This window comes from Odontesthes bonariensis, chromosome 22, assembly GCF_027942865.1.
Source record: "Odontesthes bonariensis isolate fOdoBon6 chromosome 22, fOdoBon6.hap1, whole genome shotgun sequence".
Taxonomy (NCBI): Eukaryota; Metazoa; Chordata; class Actinopteri; order Atheriniformes; family Atherinopsidae; genus Odontesthes; species Odontesthes bonariensis.
The window spans coordinates 24,255,287-24,267,813 of NC_134527.1; the positions used below are offsets into that span (position 1 = coordinate 24,255,287).

The following is a 12,527-nucleotide window of genomic DNA, read 5'->3' on the forward strand; positions in this document are numbered from 1 at the left end:
TGTTAAAAGCGAGTTTATTCTATCCACATTCGCCTTGTGCATGCTCAGGACAGGGGATTGGATCGAAGAGAAGTTACTGTGCAATCCATTTGTTTTCTTAACTAGGCAATTTAATGAATTGGAAAAGATTGGATAATGATTGTGATACAATGAAGTGGATTGATATTGGCTTGAATGGGCTGTATTTTTTAAGTGCTTTGAGATGACATTTGCGGTGATTAGGTGCTTTATAAATTAAACCTAATTTAATTGAATACATTTCTAACCCTACTGCATATTCCTGGTCCAAGTTGTTTTAATGCCTAAACTAAACCAAACAGTAGATAAAAGAATGGGTAAAAGCAAGAATTTAACATCCAGAAAATAATAACAGGTTACTTTAGGTGTGGAGGAGAAATGTGGACTGTATTAGGTATTTTTTTGGTTTTATAAACACCTTGACAGCTGTTATTGTGGCTGTGGAATTACAAAGAAAAGAGACACTTGACCACTAATCATCAACTTCCTGTTTCAGACAGTCTGTCCTCTCTTTTGTCTCACAGGAACTTCTTTCAGAAAAGATGAAAGTCAGACTTGAATAAAGAATAACCATCTGGAATGCAGCATCAGATAAGTCAACATGTTTTCGTTTAGAAGACAAATTAAGGGAGTCAGTGATGGCTAGCAAAGGAGTAGTTGGTGAGCTTTGAGAGTAGCGTGGAGTAGACATAAACCCACCCTAAATACAGGGCAGAGGCCATAATTTATCCCTATATTTGACCACGTAACTGACACGTCAAAGTGGTCCAAGAAATGCTGGTTCAGTCTTGATGTTAACCATTGCACTTATATAGCAGAGCAAAATACCTGCAGTCTTTAAATCCATAAATCAAAGACGGTTTCACTGCGGTCTTACACTGATGGCATCTAAGACAGAATTTGATGCCATGTGTGTCTATATCATCTGACTGTCCACTCTCTTTCTAGTATCAGGACTTTCACCCAGCAACCTGAGTTTTGTTTCCTTCTTTGGCAACATTATGTTTTTGCATTACTCGGATTATTTTAGTTTTTCTCCTCATCTTGTCGAAGAGCCATAAATTAAAATCTTTCCAAGCCTTTCATAACCTACCAAATAAACTATTATTAAAGTTTCTCCTCTTGACAGTTGTAGTTTGTAAACCAAGAAACCTCCATGTCTAATATAAACACCTAACTTTATAGGGACCACATTGACTGTCCCCATTCAAACCCATTTTTGCACAGCGCTAACGTGTCATGGTCTCAGATGTCGGCACAGTGTCAGGGCTGTTTGTTTACTGTGTTTAAATCCAACTTTTACTGAACTGCAAATGGAAACCTGTCCCCCACTGCAGGAGCCATATGACAGTTTATAAAAGACAGCTGCCATTTTTTATGCTTGAAACAACGGCAGCAAGAACTAGTGTGAAACTTTCTGTAACTCTCAAAAGTTGTTTATAGTGAAAAACGTACTAAACTTTACATGTGAATACTCTCAATCTGTCAAACATCTCAAACATACAAAAAAATATCTGGTTGTCATCGAGGTGTTCAACAGAACCATGATTGCTCAACAGAAGACTGCTGTGGCGCCCACCTGTTTGTCATGCATCACAATTTCACCATGACTCCCCAGGGCCCCTGACAATCACATCCAGTTTTTAGAATCACAACAAACTGGGGGGAATTAAATAGCATGCCTCTACATCATTTGTTCCTGAAGCAGTTTGCTTTTCCCGCTCTGACCCTCTGGAAAAAAAGCGGACACCATGTTAAAAAAAAAAAAAAAAAAAATTCACAGCGCGAGAATTGTAGGCGTGAAACTTTCCCCTCAACTTTTCCTCCCTCCCCCGGCCAATAACAGGGCTGGCTTTAGTGTACGGACTCCTCTGATTTGCCCGTGTCTCCTGTCCGTGGAGTGAGTGACATCCTGGGGGGAGACTTTTTCTCGCGTGTTGCCCCGTTGACTTGATGAGGCTCTGCGTGACGACTCAACGAAGGGGCGACACTTGAGCTCGAAGGCGCAGCGGTTCGGGCCAGTTCAGAAAGCTGAGAGGAGAGGAGCAGTGCGGGAGAGACGGTGCTCATCCGTCAACCAGCTGGAGGAACCCACACTAACATACCCATATGGCTGCTTGATAAATAACGATACACCCCCCCTCCCCCTTTTTCTCTTTCTCTGGGACTTTTGACTTTTAGTTTTGTCCTGACCTGAAGTTGTTGCAAGTCGAATCAGTTGCTCCAAGCTGAGAAATAAATCCACTTGCCGTGGACGGCGCAGGCGGTCATGGATACCCATATAAGATGGAAAGTTAAACGGAGGATAAGGGACGCCCAAATCACTTTAGCGGTGATTCTGCTTTTTGTCACGTCGCGTGCAAGTTCAGGTAAGATGCGTCGGCCGTCAGATCTGTGGATTCGCTTTGGAGGAGCGCTGCGCCGAAAAGTTTTTTCTGCGCTGGCTGTGGATCATTGATGTCTGCCCCTCCTCCTTTATTGGTGCTCTGATGGGCTCGGTCCGAAACTATGCGACTTGTCAAAAGTATCAAAACACTGCTTTTGAGTTTTTCAGAGAAAGTCTTTTCTTTTGAGAAAGTCTGCTGATGATATGGCCACTCATTCGCTGTCTGCTTAAGGGGGGATCCGGTCTGTAAGGAAGAAAATAACACTTAGACGGCTCGTTTGATTATTGGGTTAGGCCAATTGAATTTCTAAAAAAAAAAAATCTTTACGAGTTGTTTTGGAAAACTTTATACTGTTAGATGGTGCAGTTTAAAAAAAACAACAACTTATGCCTCCCTTTAAGAAGAGTTTTAGCAGACTTTTTTTTTCATTATTGCAAAATTGCTGTGGTGCAGTTAGTGTAGGCAGTAAGAGAGTTAAAAGGGGATTTTAAAGCATTTAAAATGCTCCCCCCCCAACTCATGAGAAGGATGAGCACAACTTTCATAATAGGGAGGGGCTGTAGCTCATCTGAAGTGGTAGGGTGGAGTCCAGACGCACTCCAACATCAGGCGACACACTTTCTGAAGCACTTGGGTTTGCTACATCTCAGTGACAACACATATTTAACTAAATGCCTTCTGCTGGTTGTCTTTATGACTCTAAGTTACTGTTGTATTAAAGTCTGAAAATATGGGTGTAAAGTTTGGCATTTGATTGAAATATCACTTAGAGTTCAGTTGATTTAGAAACCTGATGGAAAAGATAGTATTTATCACTGTTTTGTCCTGGTGGGGTCAGAGGTCAGTCAAAGGGGCCTTTTTTAAAATATTATTAGCACCTTAAAGACTGCCTGGCATGGCTGGTGGTCTGCTTTTTCCTGTGAGGCTCTGACATGGGCTGTTGAGGTGAACAGGTGGCTTCTTCTGTCTGCTGCGGATAGAAAGAAAGTGTCCAGGATTGTGCTGATGAGGTGGGAATTTGTATGAAGCCCAAACACTCTTTTTAAAGATATGTCCACTGTGGTGGGAGGGAGAAATTTTGACAATAAAAACCGATTAAATTGAAGTGATTTTAAAGGCTTAAAGATATTGCTAAACACACAAAAAAGAAATTACTGCATGTTGTTTATTTTCATGGAGCCTTTTTGGACGATTGTTAACTGAGCACAACCCTAGGTCCAGGCATGCAGTTTGGATCTGGGTCATTTTTGAAGACAGAGCATTGGGGGGGTGTTCAGAACTCTGAAGTAATTTCAATGCTGCAGGCTGGATTTAATTATCTTTTAAAACTGACAGAGAGGACCAGACCCATGTTAAGGATCCTCAGGGGTTCTGATACACTTCCTGAAACTTGACACCCCACACATGCTGAATGGGAAGTACTTGATGATTAAGTGGTAGTAACATGCCAAGTGCATGCAAGATTTGTGTAAACTAATTATCTTGTTCATAATATAAGAACTGTAAGATTTTTACTTTCATTCAAATATTTAGCTCACTGGCCTTTAGGTAAGCTTTAAATACAACATTGGATTACATTAAGTTTTAACTATACCAATTATAAATCTAAATTACAGAAATGTTGAAACATTTTTCCATGTTTTTATTCACAAACATGATAGGTAGACATTGATTACAAGCAATTAGACAATTTTTCAGGTATAACAAATGAATCTCCACCCAAATTTCATAACCTCATAGCCTTATGCAGTCACCATTAACAGAAGCCTTTCAGAGGCCTGTACTTACATCATAGAGGTGTTAACTCCATACACAGTATCTTGCATTAAAATGCAGGCTATTCCATTCAAAACACCCCAAATATTGTGATAAAATAAAGCATGTTTATAATCATATTCATCATGCAATATTAATTATTTACCTGTTATTATTGATTATATGTGTATATTGACATAATTATTTGATTAGAAAGGATAAATATTTTCTAAGTTTTTGATAAAAACTTAGATTTTAGGTGGATCACTGATGTTTGCCCCTCAATTTGATTCAATAATGTGTTTTTTTACATTCAGTGTTTTAACAATCATGCAGTCAATATTATTTAGGAGAGAGCTCATAAATCATAAAGTTTAGTTCTTATTTTTAAATGCTTATTGAATGATTAGTCATATAGACATAGTATATAAGTAGCATACCTATTTTTTTAAGAAAGATGCCAGGTTTATTGTTTAGATGTGCAAGTTTTATTACATAAAGCTACATTAAATACATTTTTTATGACTTGAGGACAGCAAAACGAGCTGAAACCACAATTTTGCTTTGTAATACTTTGTTTCTTGCCAATTTAAACAATCTCAAACCTATCGAGCAGTCATAGATTAACTAAAAAAAATTGTTTGGAGCTATCTATCAGTCAACTTTGGAGATGAAATGTCAATACTCACTTCTCACTAGCTAGTTGCTAACTTTGGTGTTAGACATGCGGTATTGGGCAGGTAGCATAGTCAGTTTATCTGGGTTTTTCTCCTGAAAACGTCATCCTACTGTTGCATGGTGTCAACCAAACCATTTAAGGGAAATTGGCTAAAATGATCTCTAGTTAAGCTAATAGCCATAGCTTTGGGGAGTTATTATAAATATACAAACAAGTAGGCCTTCTCTGCTGGCCTAAAAAAATATCTGAATCACAGACTGATGTTAATTATATTTTGTCCATGAATACTTATTGAATAATTCCAAATGGTCCGCCTGCTTCCTTTCATAGCTTTTCCCTTGGTTGCACTGTTTCCAGACGTGTATTTTCATATTAAAGCATTTAACCAATCACATTTCAGCCATCATTTGTTGCCAGGATCTAAGAAATCTGCCTGGAGGCCTTCACAATAATTTTTTTGCGGGCCCTGTAGCATAAGTGTCGATCAAACTGTTGCTGTTAACCCCTCAACCGATTTTGAGTTGGCGACACCAAGGCCCTCTAGCAAGCGTATGGTAACGTCAGCATATTCATACCCTTTGATTGGATAGTCAGAGAGCGTACTTGCCAGAGCTAGCAAACTGCATCTGTAGCGAGCTACACAAGCTAAAAATGTAGTTGTGTCGATTTTATAGTTGTTTGGTCAACCCGCAATGGCAGAAGGAAGAGAAGAAATGAATTTAAAACTTTAAATAGAAATACGACAGGGCAGGCTCGACTTTCAGCATTAGCTTCGATGGCGATAGAAAAGGACTTCTTGATGGAACTGAAACGCACGGATAATCTGTACGACAGAGTAATGAGGAAAGAAAGGAGGATGAATTTTGTGTACAAATAATCAGGATTTTTTGTGAGTAAAATGTTATCATTTTAATAAATAATATGAGGTTGTTATTGATGATTTTTTATGTGTGTGGCAGCTGTAGCTGCAGTACAAGGAGACTTGTGCACCCCGGGTTTGTTTCTTCAGTAAATGCCTTTTTCTTATCTACCTGTGATGCAACAGCTCTTTATTCTGCATTTCTGCATAAAATTATGTTTTTTTTAAAGTTCATAGAATCCCAGGGTAACTTCGTGGATGATCATCCATCATGTTAGTTGAGTTGTGTTGGTATGATTTAATCCCAGTTCATGGTTTTTTTTGGAGGAAATCTTATTGTGGTATATTAGAGAGGAAACATTAAAGCCAAGTGAAATGTGGTAATAACAGAGGTCCTGCAAGACATGAAGGTCAAAAATGAGAAGAAGGGTCAGAGTTCAAAGGTGAAGGTCGGGTCTTTCAGCTTTTCTCTAAAGTTTACAGTTTCATTGCCTGAAGAGAGGCATTCTTTCTGTTGTTGGTCCATTTCTTCTTGTTTCAGTAAACTCTTCTGGAAGTGAAAGAAAAAAGACTGAGCCTTTAACGAAAACAAGCAGCAGATATTTTGTTGTATTTGGAACTATTTTCTCAAAGCCAAATCTGCAGAATTAGAAGTAAGACTGATTCAGGCCAAAGAGATGTTTTGGCTGTCAAGATTGTCACTATTATGTTTCAAGCTGTCTGTGGGACAGCATGGCTGCTGTAGAAAAAGTTTATTCTCCATCAGGCTTCATGCATTACTGCTGAGTTGCTTTTTAACCCAGTTTCGTCAATCAATGGTTTCTTTTCACAAGTTCCTCTGAAGTTTGTTTTTATTAATCAACCAAAGGTCTTTTTGGATTGTCTTCATCCATAACAGACATTCACACAGGACCATAACCCAGTTGTGCAGAGCACTTTAGTCATCAGAAATACTAAAATAACATTCTTTGAATACCTTGTGCAAATGAAAACAAGGATGGATTTTGGCCAAAGCCCCTGTTGGTGATATATCACAGCAATGAATGGAGCGATTGTTATGCCAAAATATCACAAAACGTATTCATGATTTAAGAATTATGCTATGCTATATTTGTTTATTCCTAATAGAAGTTTTAAAGGGATAAACAGAAAAAGACCTTGCTGTTTCACTGAGCGCCTTCCCCTCTGGATTCGATAAGTTCCATTGTGCTGTCTGCTAAGCCCTCCAAAAAGCCAGGAAAAATGTCTTCCAGATGTTTTCTTCCCATTCTTGGTGGACCAGGGGACCATGCAAAGAAAAAAGAAAGAAAGAAAGAAAAAAAAAAATGGCTGCACTTTTCTTTTAAGAGAAATACACCATTCTGTGCTGGTTTTAGGGGAAACTTATAGAAGATTTTGTACGTGTAATAGCAACATGCCTTTTGCTTCATCTAGGTTTGCGCATACACATCCAGGGTCATTAGAAGGTTCTTTTTGTTTATCTTAGCCAACTTTATGACAGGGTTAAAGGTTGACTACAGCTGGTCCACAGCTGCTTTTCATCTACATTCTCTTTATATATGGATAACTCTTCTTCAAAAGGAGTTTTATGGATTAGTTAAATTATGGATTAGTGAGCCTTTTTCTCATGTGTTAAATGTTTTTCACAAGGCCTCTTAGAAAAGTTCATAGGAGTGACCGAATCCAGACAGAACTGAAGAAATTGTATACCTTTGTATGTTTTATAAGTATTTTACTGTATGGACAGCTGGTTGCCCTGAAGGATACTATAGAACTCAGCTTGTTTTCATTCATGAAATAATTTCTACCTGTCAAAAACTAGGCATTCAAAGATTTGCATAACCAAGACACATTCATTCTCCTGAGTAATCATCTATCAGTGAGACAAGAAATAATAATTTTATACTTGGGATCTAAGTAGTTTTTTTCTTCCTCACCTCCAAGTAGCATTCCTGAGGTCATGTCCTATGCAATCAGATAAGTGACAGTGAGTAAAAGTGGCTTCTTGTGTGTGCCTATTTCTATGGTGCAGAGGAAGGAATCTTGGCTGTGGACAGAAGCAGTGACCCTGCAATTGCATGTGCCACTTCAGCCTGTAAATGCAGGCTTTGTGGAAAGGACGCTGTAAATCAACTCTAATGCCTGATAATAACACGGCAGATAAAACAAAATATGCAGGACAAGTTTTTGACCCAATGTCAGAGTTAAGGAGACCCTTTGTGTAGCACAATCGGAGCATTATTTACCATATCCTGGACAGTATATCGTCTATTCCTTTCCAGACTAATTAAGAGTCAAATAATTGTTTTGAACTGCTCAGTGGTGCTTTGTATTCATGACACAATGTGCTTGATTTGAAGCCAGTTGCAGATTTTCTCTGAAAAGTACTATTTACTTAAGACCCACAGTGATCATTGCAAATTACGAGGGAAAGGGACGATGTGTACCTTACTCCTCGAACAAAATCATAAATGTAAAAGTTGGATTTGTTAGCCCACGTTGCAGCCTCCTCTCCTGCATTTGGTTTTTATCAAGATGCATTGATGCAGGATGTGGTGCATGGCACAGTGAAAATGGAGTCTGGGCCAGGCTTACAAGCAGAGTATTTCCTTTAGCTGGGAAACAGTGCTTTTCTCTGTAATGGTGTATTATAATCATTGAGCATGGAAAGCAATGTATGACTCATCCTTTCCAACCCGTTCCCCCCTTCTCCAGCTTGAGCCAGCCACAGCCTTGGTTGCAGAAATACTGAGAGTAAGCATTTTTTTCCCAGTGAGGGAAAACGCAATAGTTTCTGGTCAGTGGTTGCTGTCTATGTATTCTATTTTTAATTTATTAGGTAATGAAATTACTAAAAGCATGGAAAAACAGTATTAAAGTAAGACATTTTGCCCTTTCAGCAGTTTTTCATTTTCATGCCAAAGGCTTAATTAACTTGGTCTTGTTACAACAAGGGACTGAACAAGATTTCCACCACAAACACTTGTATGTGCTGGAGCAAGCTCCCAGAGATCTGTTAAATAGAAAAAATATAGAAATCACTTTCCTGAACTGATAGTTGGCTGTGTTGAAAATTAGATAAGGTTATGTAATAATTTAATAACATAAATGCAACAGTCAAGCGTTTCCTTGAATAGCCACTTGAGCTGGTTCCATAAGTGAGTCAACCCTTAGAGACCTCCAATTAAAAATGGCCAACTTTACAGCAAAAATGCCAGACCTATTCTTGGTCTGTCCCAAGAATGCATCAATAAGTGCCTGAGCTCATCTTCGGCCGGAAGACAACCACTAAAAAGCCTGAGGCACACCTACCATTTTGTCTTTTTTTAAATGACAGCAGTTGGTGAGTTTTTATGTTGTCTCGTCTGTTTCAATCAACTGTTCCATATGGGCCATTTGTTCATCCCATCGCAATATCTCCTGAAGCTCTGCCTTTCCAATCTCAGAGTTATATTTAGTTAATAACACAACATCACTTCACTTAAACACTTCTTCCACTTTTTGGTTGATTTAAGCAATAGCAGTATTTGGTTAGAGTTTGAAAATGATCATGTTTGGGACAAAATACATTCTTTTTACAATGCAGTCGTCATGTTTGGATATCATTTTTACACTTCACAATAAAGTGAGGTCACATATTCTTTGAGCACAAGTATTATAGTTGTTTTAACCAGCATGAGCAAATGACCAGTGAAGTCATTTTTGGGAGGAGGACACTTACAGACTTCTGCAGTACCTTTTTATATTTTTAATTAATCGATTTTTTCCGTATTATCGAGCGATGACAGGAATTGGTCGCTTTCAGCTTGGAAGACGGTTATTGGCAGATTTAAAGAAATCACATTTTTTACCAATAAAGGCGACACATTGTGCACACAGCGGCACAGACACACTCATTTTCACTGTGAGCCATTTGTGATATCTGTACGTTGAAAATGAGCCTCGCAGGATCAATCCCTAAAACACATAAAGATCCTGGCACCCGCCGAACGTGCCCAATGTGCTAGCAAGTGCTCACAACCATCAACATACCAGCAGCCTCTGCTATCTTTGACTTCTAACAGCACTAAAAAAGGAACTCATGGAATGTCTGGCATGAAAGATATTTTATATTTTGCTTTTATTTTTTGCATTGTGTAAAAAAGAGTATAAGGACCTGTTTGAAAAAAAAAAATACTTATGTCCTGTCACCTTATTTATAGCACTTTATATATAGATTTCTGGTGACTGAGAAAGAAGGTCTTGCTGCAGCTGTTTTTAGAGAAAATGTAAGACTTTTTTTCAAGTCAGTATGTCATTACATACGGTATAATTTTCAGTTAAAACAAAAAGATAAATGTTGGAGTCCTAAATCAGTCAGCCAAGAAAATTGCAATTGTTGCATCTTCTGTCATTATGGAGGAGACTGTTTTGAGTTTACAATGGAGTTACTCAGTAGATGTGCACAGTGTCCCTGGATTCTCCCTCTGATCTATCCTTTGAATGTAATTTCAGGCTGCCAAAGAAGGCGACTGTTAAATGGCTTAAAAAAGCAGCCCACAAACCAGTGTGTGACTTGTGACTTTACAGTGTATACGTTCATCTTTTACATATATGTTTTGGTTTCACCTCTGACTGTTAAACTTTTGTTTTGTCACAGAGAATCTGTGTCATTACCTGTGTACTGAATTTACTAATGAAATAGGAAAACAAACTGCAGTCAACAAACTGAATATCGACTGATACCGATGTTAAGCAGATGTATCTTTGAATCTAAGATTACTGCTTAGCAATTGGTTAGAGTAAATCTAAAACATTAAGAACATAAAACTAGTTGGAGACGTCTTAATATCTTTGAAAGGAATTACCTCTCAGAAAGCTTGAGTTTTACTGGTTTGATCTTAAACAATAATATATCAAGGCTACACCAGGAAACAAATGTCCAAAAGGGCTATTGCAACATCTGTTGCAACTTCAAGAAATCTTTCAGTATTTACTGCCACCACTAACAAGTGTTCAAACATTTTAATAGCAGAATTAAATATGTGACTGACACATTATTCTGACAATGACAAGATAACTCGTCGTGGGTTAGCCATTTATTAGTATTCCTCATCCTATAGGTAAACTAAAGATAGTAGTTAGGCTGGGTCATCAGGACCCCTAGGATTAGCTGGACTCATGTATACAAAGCTTCAACTCAAACCTAAAAGCATATCTCACAAATGTCTGCATCGTTTTTGTCCTGATTTTGATTCAGAAAGATCTCACAGAGGCGGGGATTCTTAACTGGGCCAATGCAACATGTCTTTCAGAATGATTGTGCCCTTGCTGCAGTTCTTTATTGTCCAGATTCTTTTTTCATCTTTTGAATATAATGTAATATAAGTGCACCAAGGACATATTGTCCTACCTGTTTTAAGACCTGCCATACTTTTACATCACACTTATGTGGAGCTGGAATGTTTGAGCAGAGGTAATTGGTTGATTTACTGCTCAACTATGTATTTTTTTTCTTTTAAACAAAAACATTTGATTCCATCTGAGACAAGAATTTGGTAGCTGATTCTGATGATTTATCGTAGATGATTCAGGCAAAGTGGCTGACTCTCATTCTTAAGTTTATTTTTTTACCCACAAGGTTGAAATTGCTCAAGTACATCACTGGTTGAAGTGTCAGTAGGAGATGAATTGATGGCTGACTTGGCTGTCACTGCAACTTGTGCCTACTATTTGGCACCTCCTGACATGTCAAGCGTTCCCTTCCTCTGGGTTTAATTTCAGGTTGTGTTATCACTACTACAGGAACATTCATAAATATTCCTCCTGTTTTCTGTTGCTCCTTTGCCACACCTCTCTGTATTCCTTTTGTAATGCGTCCTTTCCAATTATTTCTCGTAATTCCCTTTTGTTTCAGACAACATTGACACGATTGCTCATACATCTTAAAATAACTTTTTGATGCTCAGCTTACACTCACTTCATTTCTGTCTCATACCCTCAGCATTTCAACATCTCTTGTAATGTAAATATCATTTGAGGGATTGTAGCTTTATACCAAATAAACTGGAGGTTCTGGGTTCAACAAAAGTAGTTTTCTAGGTTTTCTGCATTTTTATGTGTCATTGAATTCACTAAGGATTATGTGAACTTTTCCTTTGAGAGAAAACATTTCATATTTTGGTTGATTGCCAACATCAGGAGGCACAGCACCTCAATGAAATACATGAGAATGTGATGGGCCTTACATATGCCAATGCAGGATAGCCCTTAACAAAAATAAAATCCTCAATATTGTGCAGGATTTGGCACGTACTGTAATCTTCTTCATTCATTTGTATCACTGTGTATGGTGGAATAATACTTATGTGTGAAGTAGGCTGAGGGGTAGTGGTTCTATAATGTGAGTGCTGCAGGGCCTTCCCTTTATCGTAAATTTCTCAACAGGCAGCCATTAAAACCATATCTGCTGCTGGAAAGAACTCGCAAGAGAAGATAAATTAGGCAGTGGGAAATGTGTCTTTGAAGGGTTATTAAAAGTTAAACTGAATGAAATTGGTGAGGAAGAGGAAGATAAACCCAACAAGTATGAAATGAGAAACACTGATAATAAGACAGAGATAAAAGTGATCGCATATGTGCCTTGAAAATGGCTATTTCTTTACTTTCTTGCTGTAAAATGAGCATTCAGAAGTGCACCGTGGAATCTTGACTCAGTTTTTCCATCTCAGTCTGTGGTGGGCGGCAGACAGTGATTTATCCCCACTGCTGTGAGCTGCAGCATGGAGACAGTGAAGTAAACCATCTGGTATTCCCACTGTTAAAGCAATAAGAGGCCGTTTAAAGCATT

General features: G+C 38.2%; 1 protein-coding gene across 3 annotated transcripts in view; it reads left to right on the plus strand.

Annotated features, from left to right (window-relative positions):
• Positions 1-1,916: 1,916 nt before the first annotated feature.
• col5a1 (procollagen, type V, alpha 1) overlaps positions 1,917-12,527 on the plus strand; it is a 76,496-nt gene continuing 65,885 nt past the window's right edge. For 2 of the 3 annotated variants that reach the window (XM_075456115.1, XM_075456117.1), the window contains exon 1: positions 1,918-2,387. In XM_075456115.1, coding sequence (XP_075312230.1) covers positions 2,288-2,387 — 100 coding nt within the window. In that variant the 5' untranslated portion in view covers positions 1,918-2,287. Of the gene's footprint in view, positions 2,388-12,527 lie in introns of all 3 variants that reach the window. The other variant, XM_075456116.1, reaches the window with a different exon arrangement.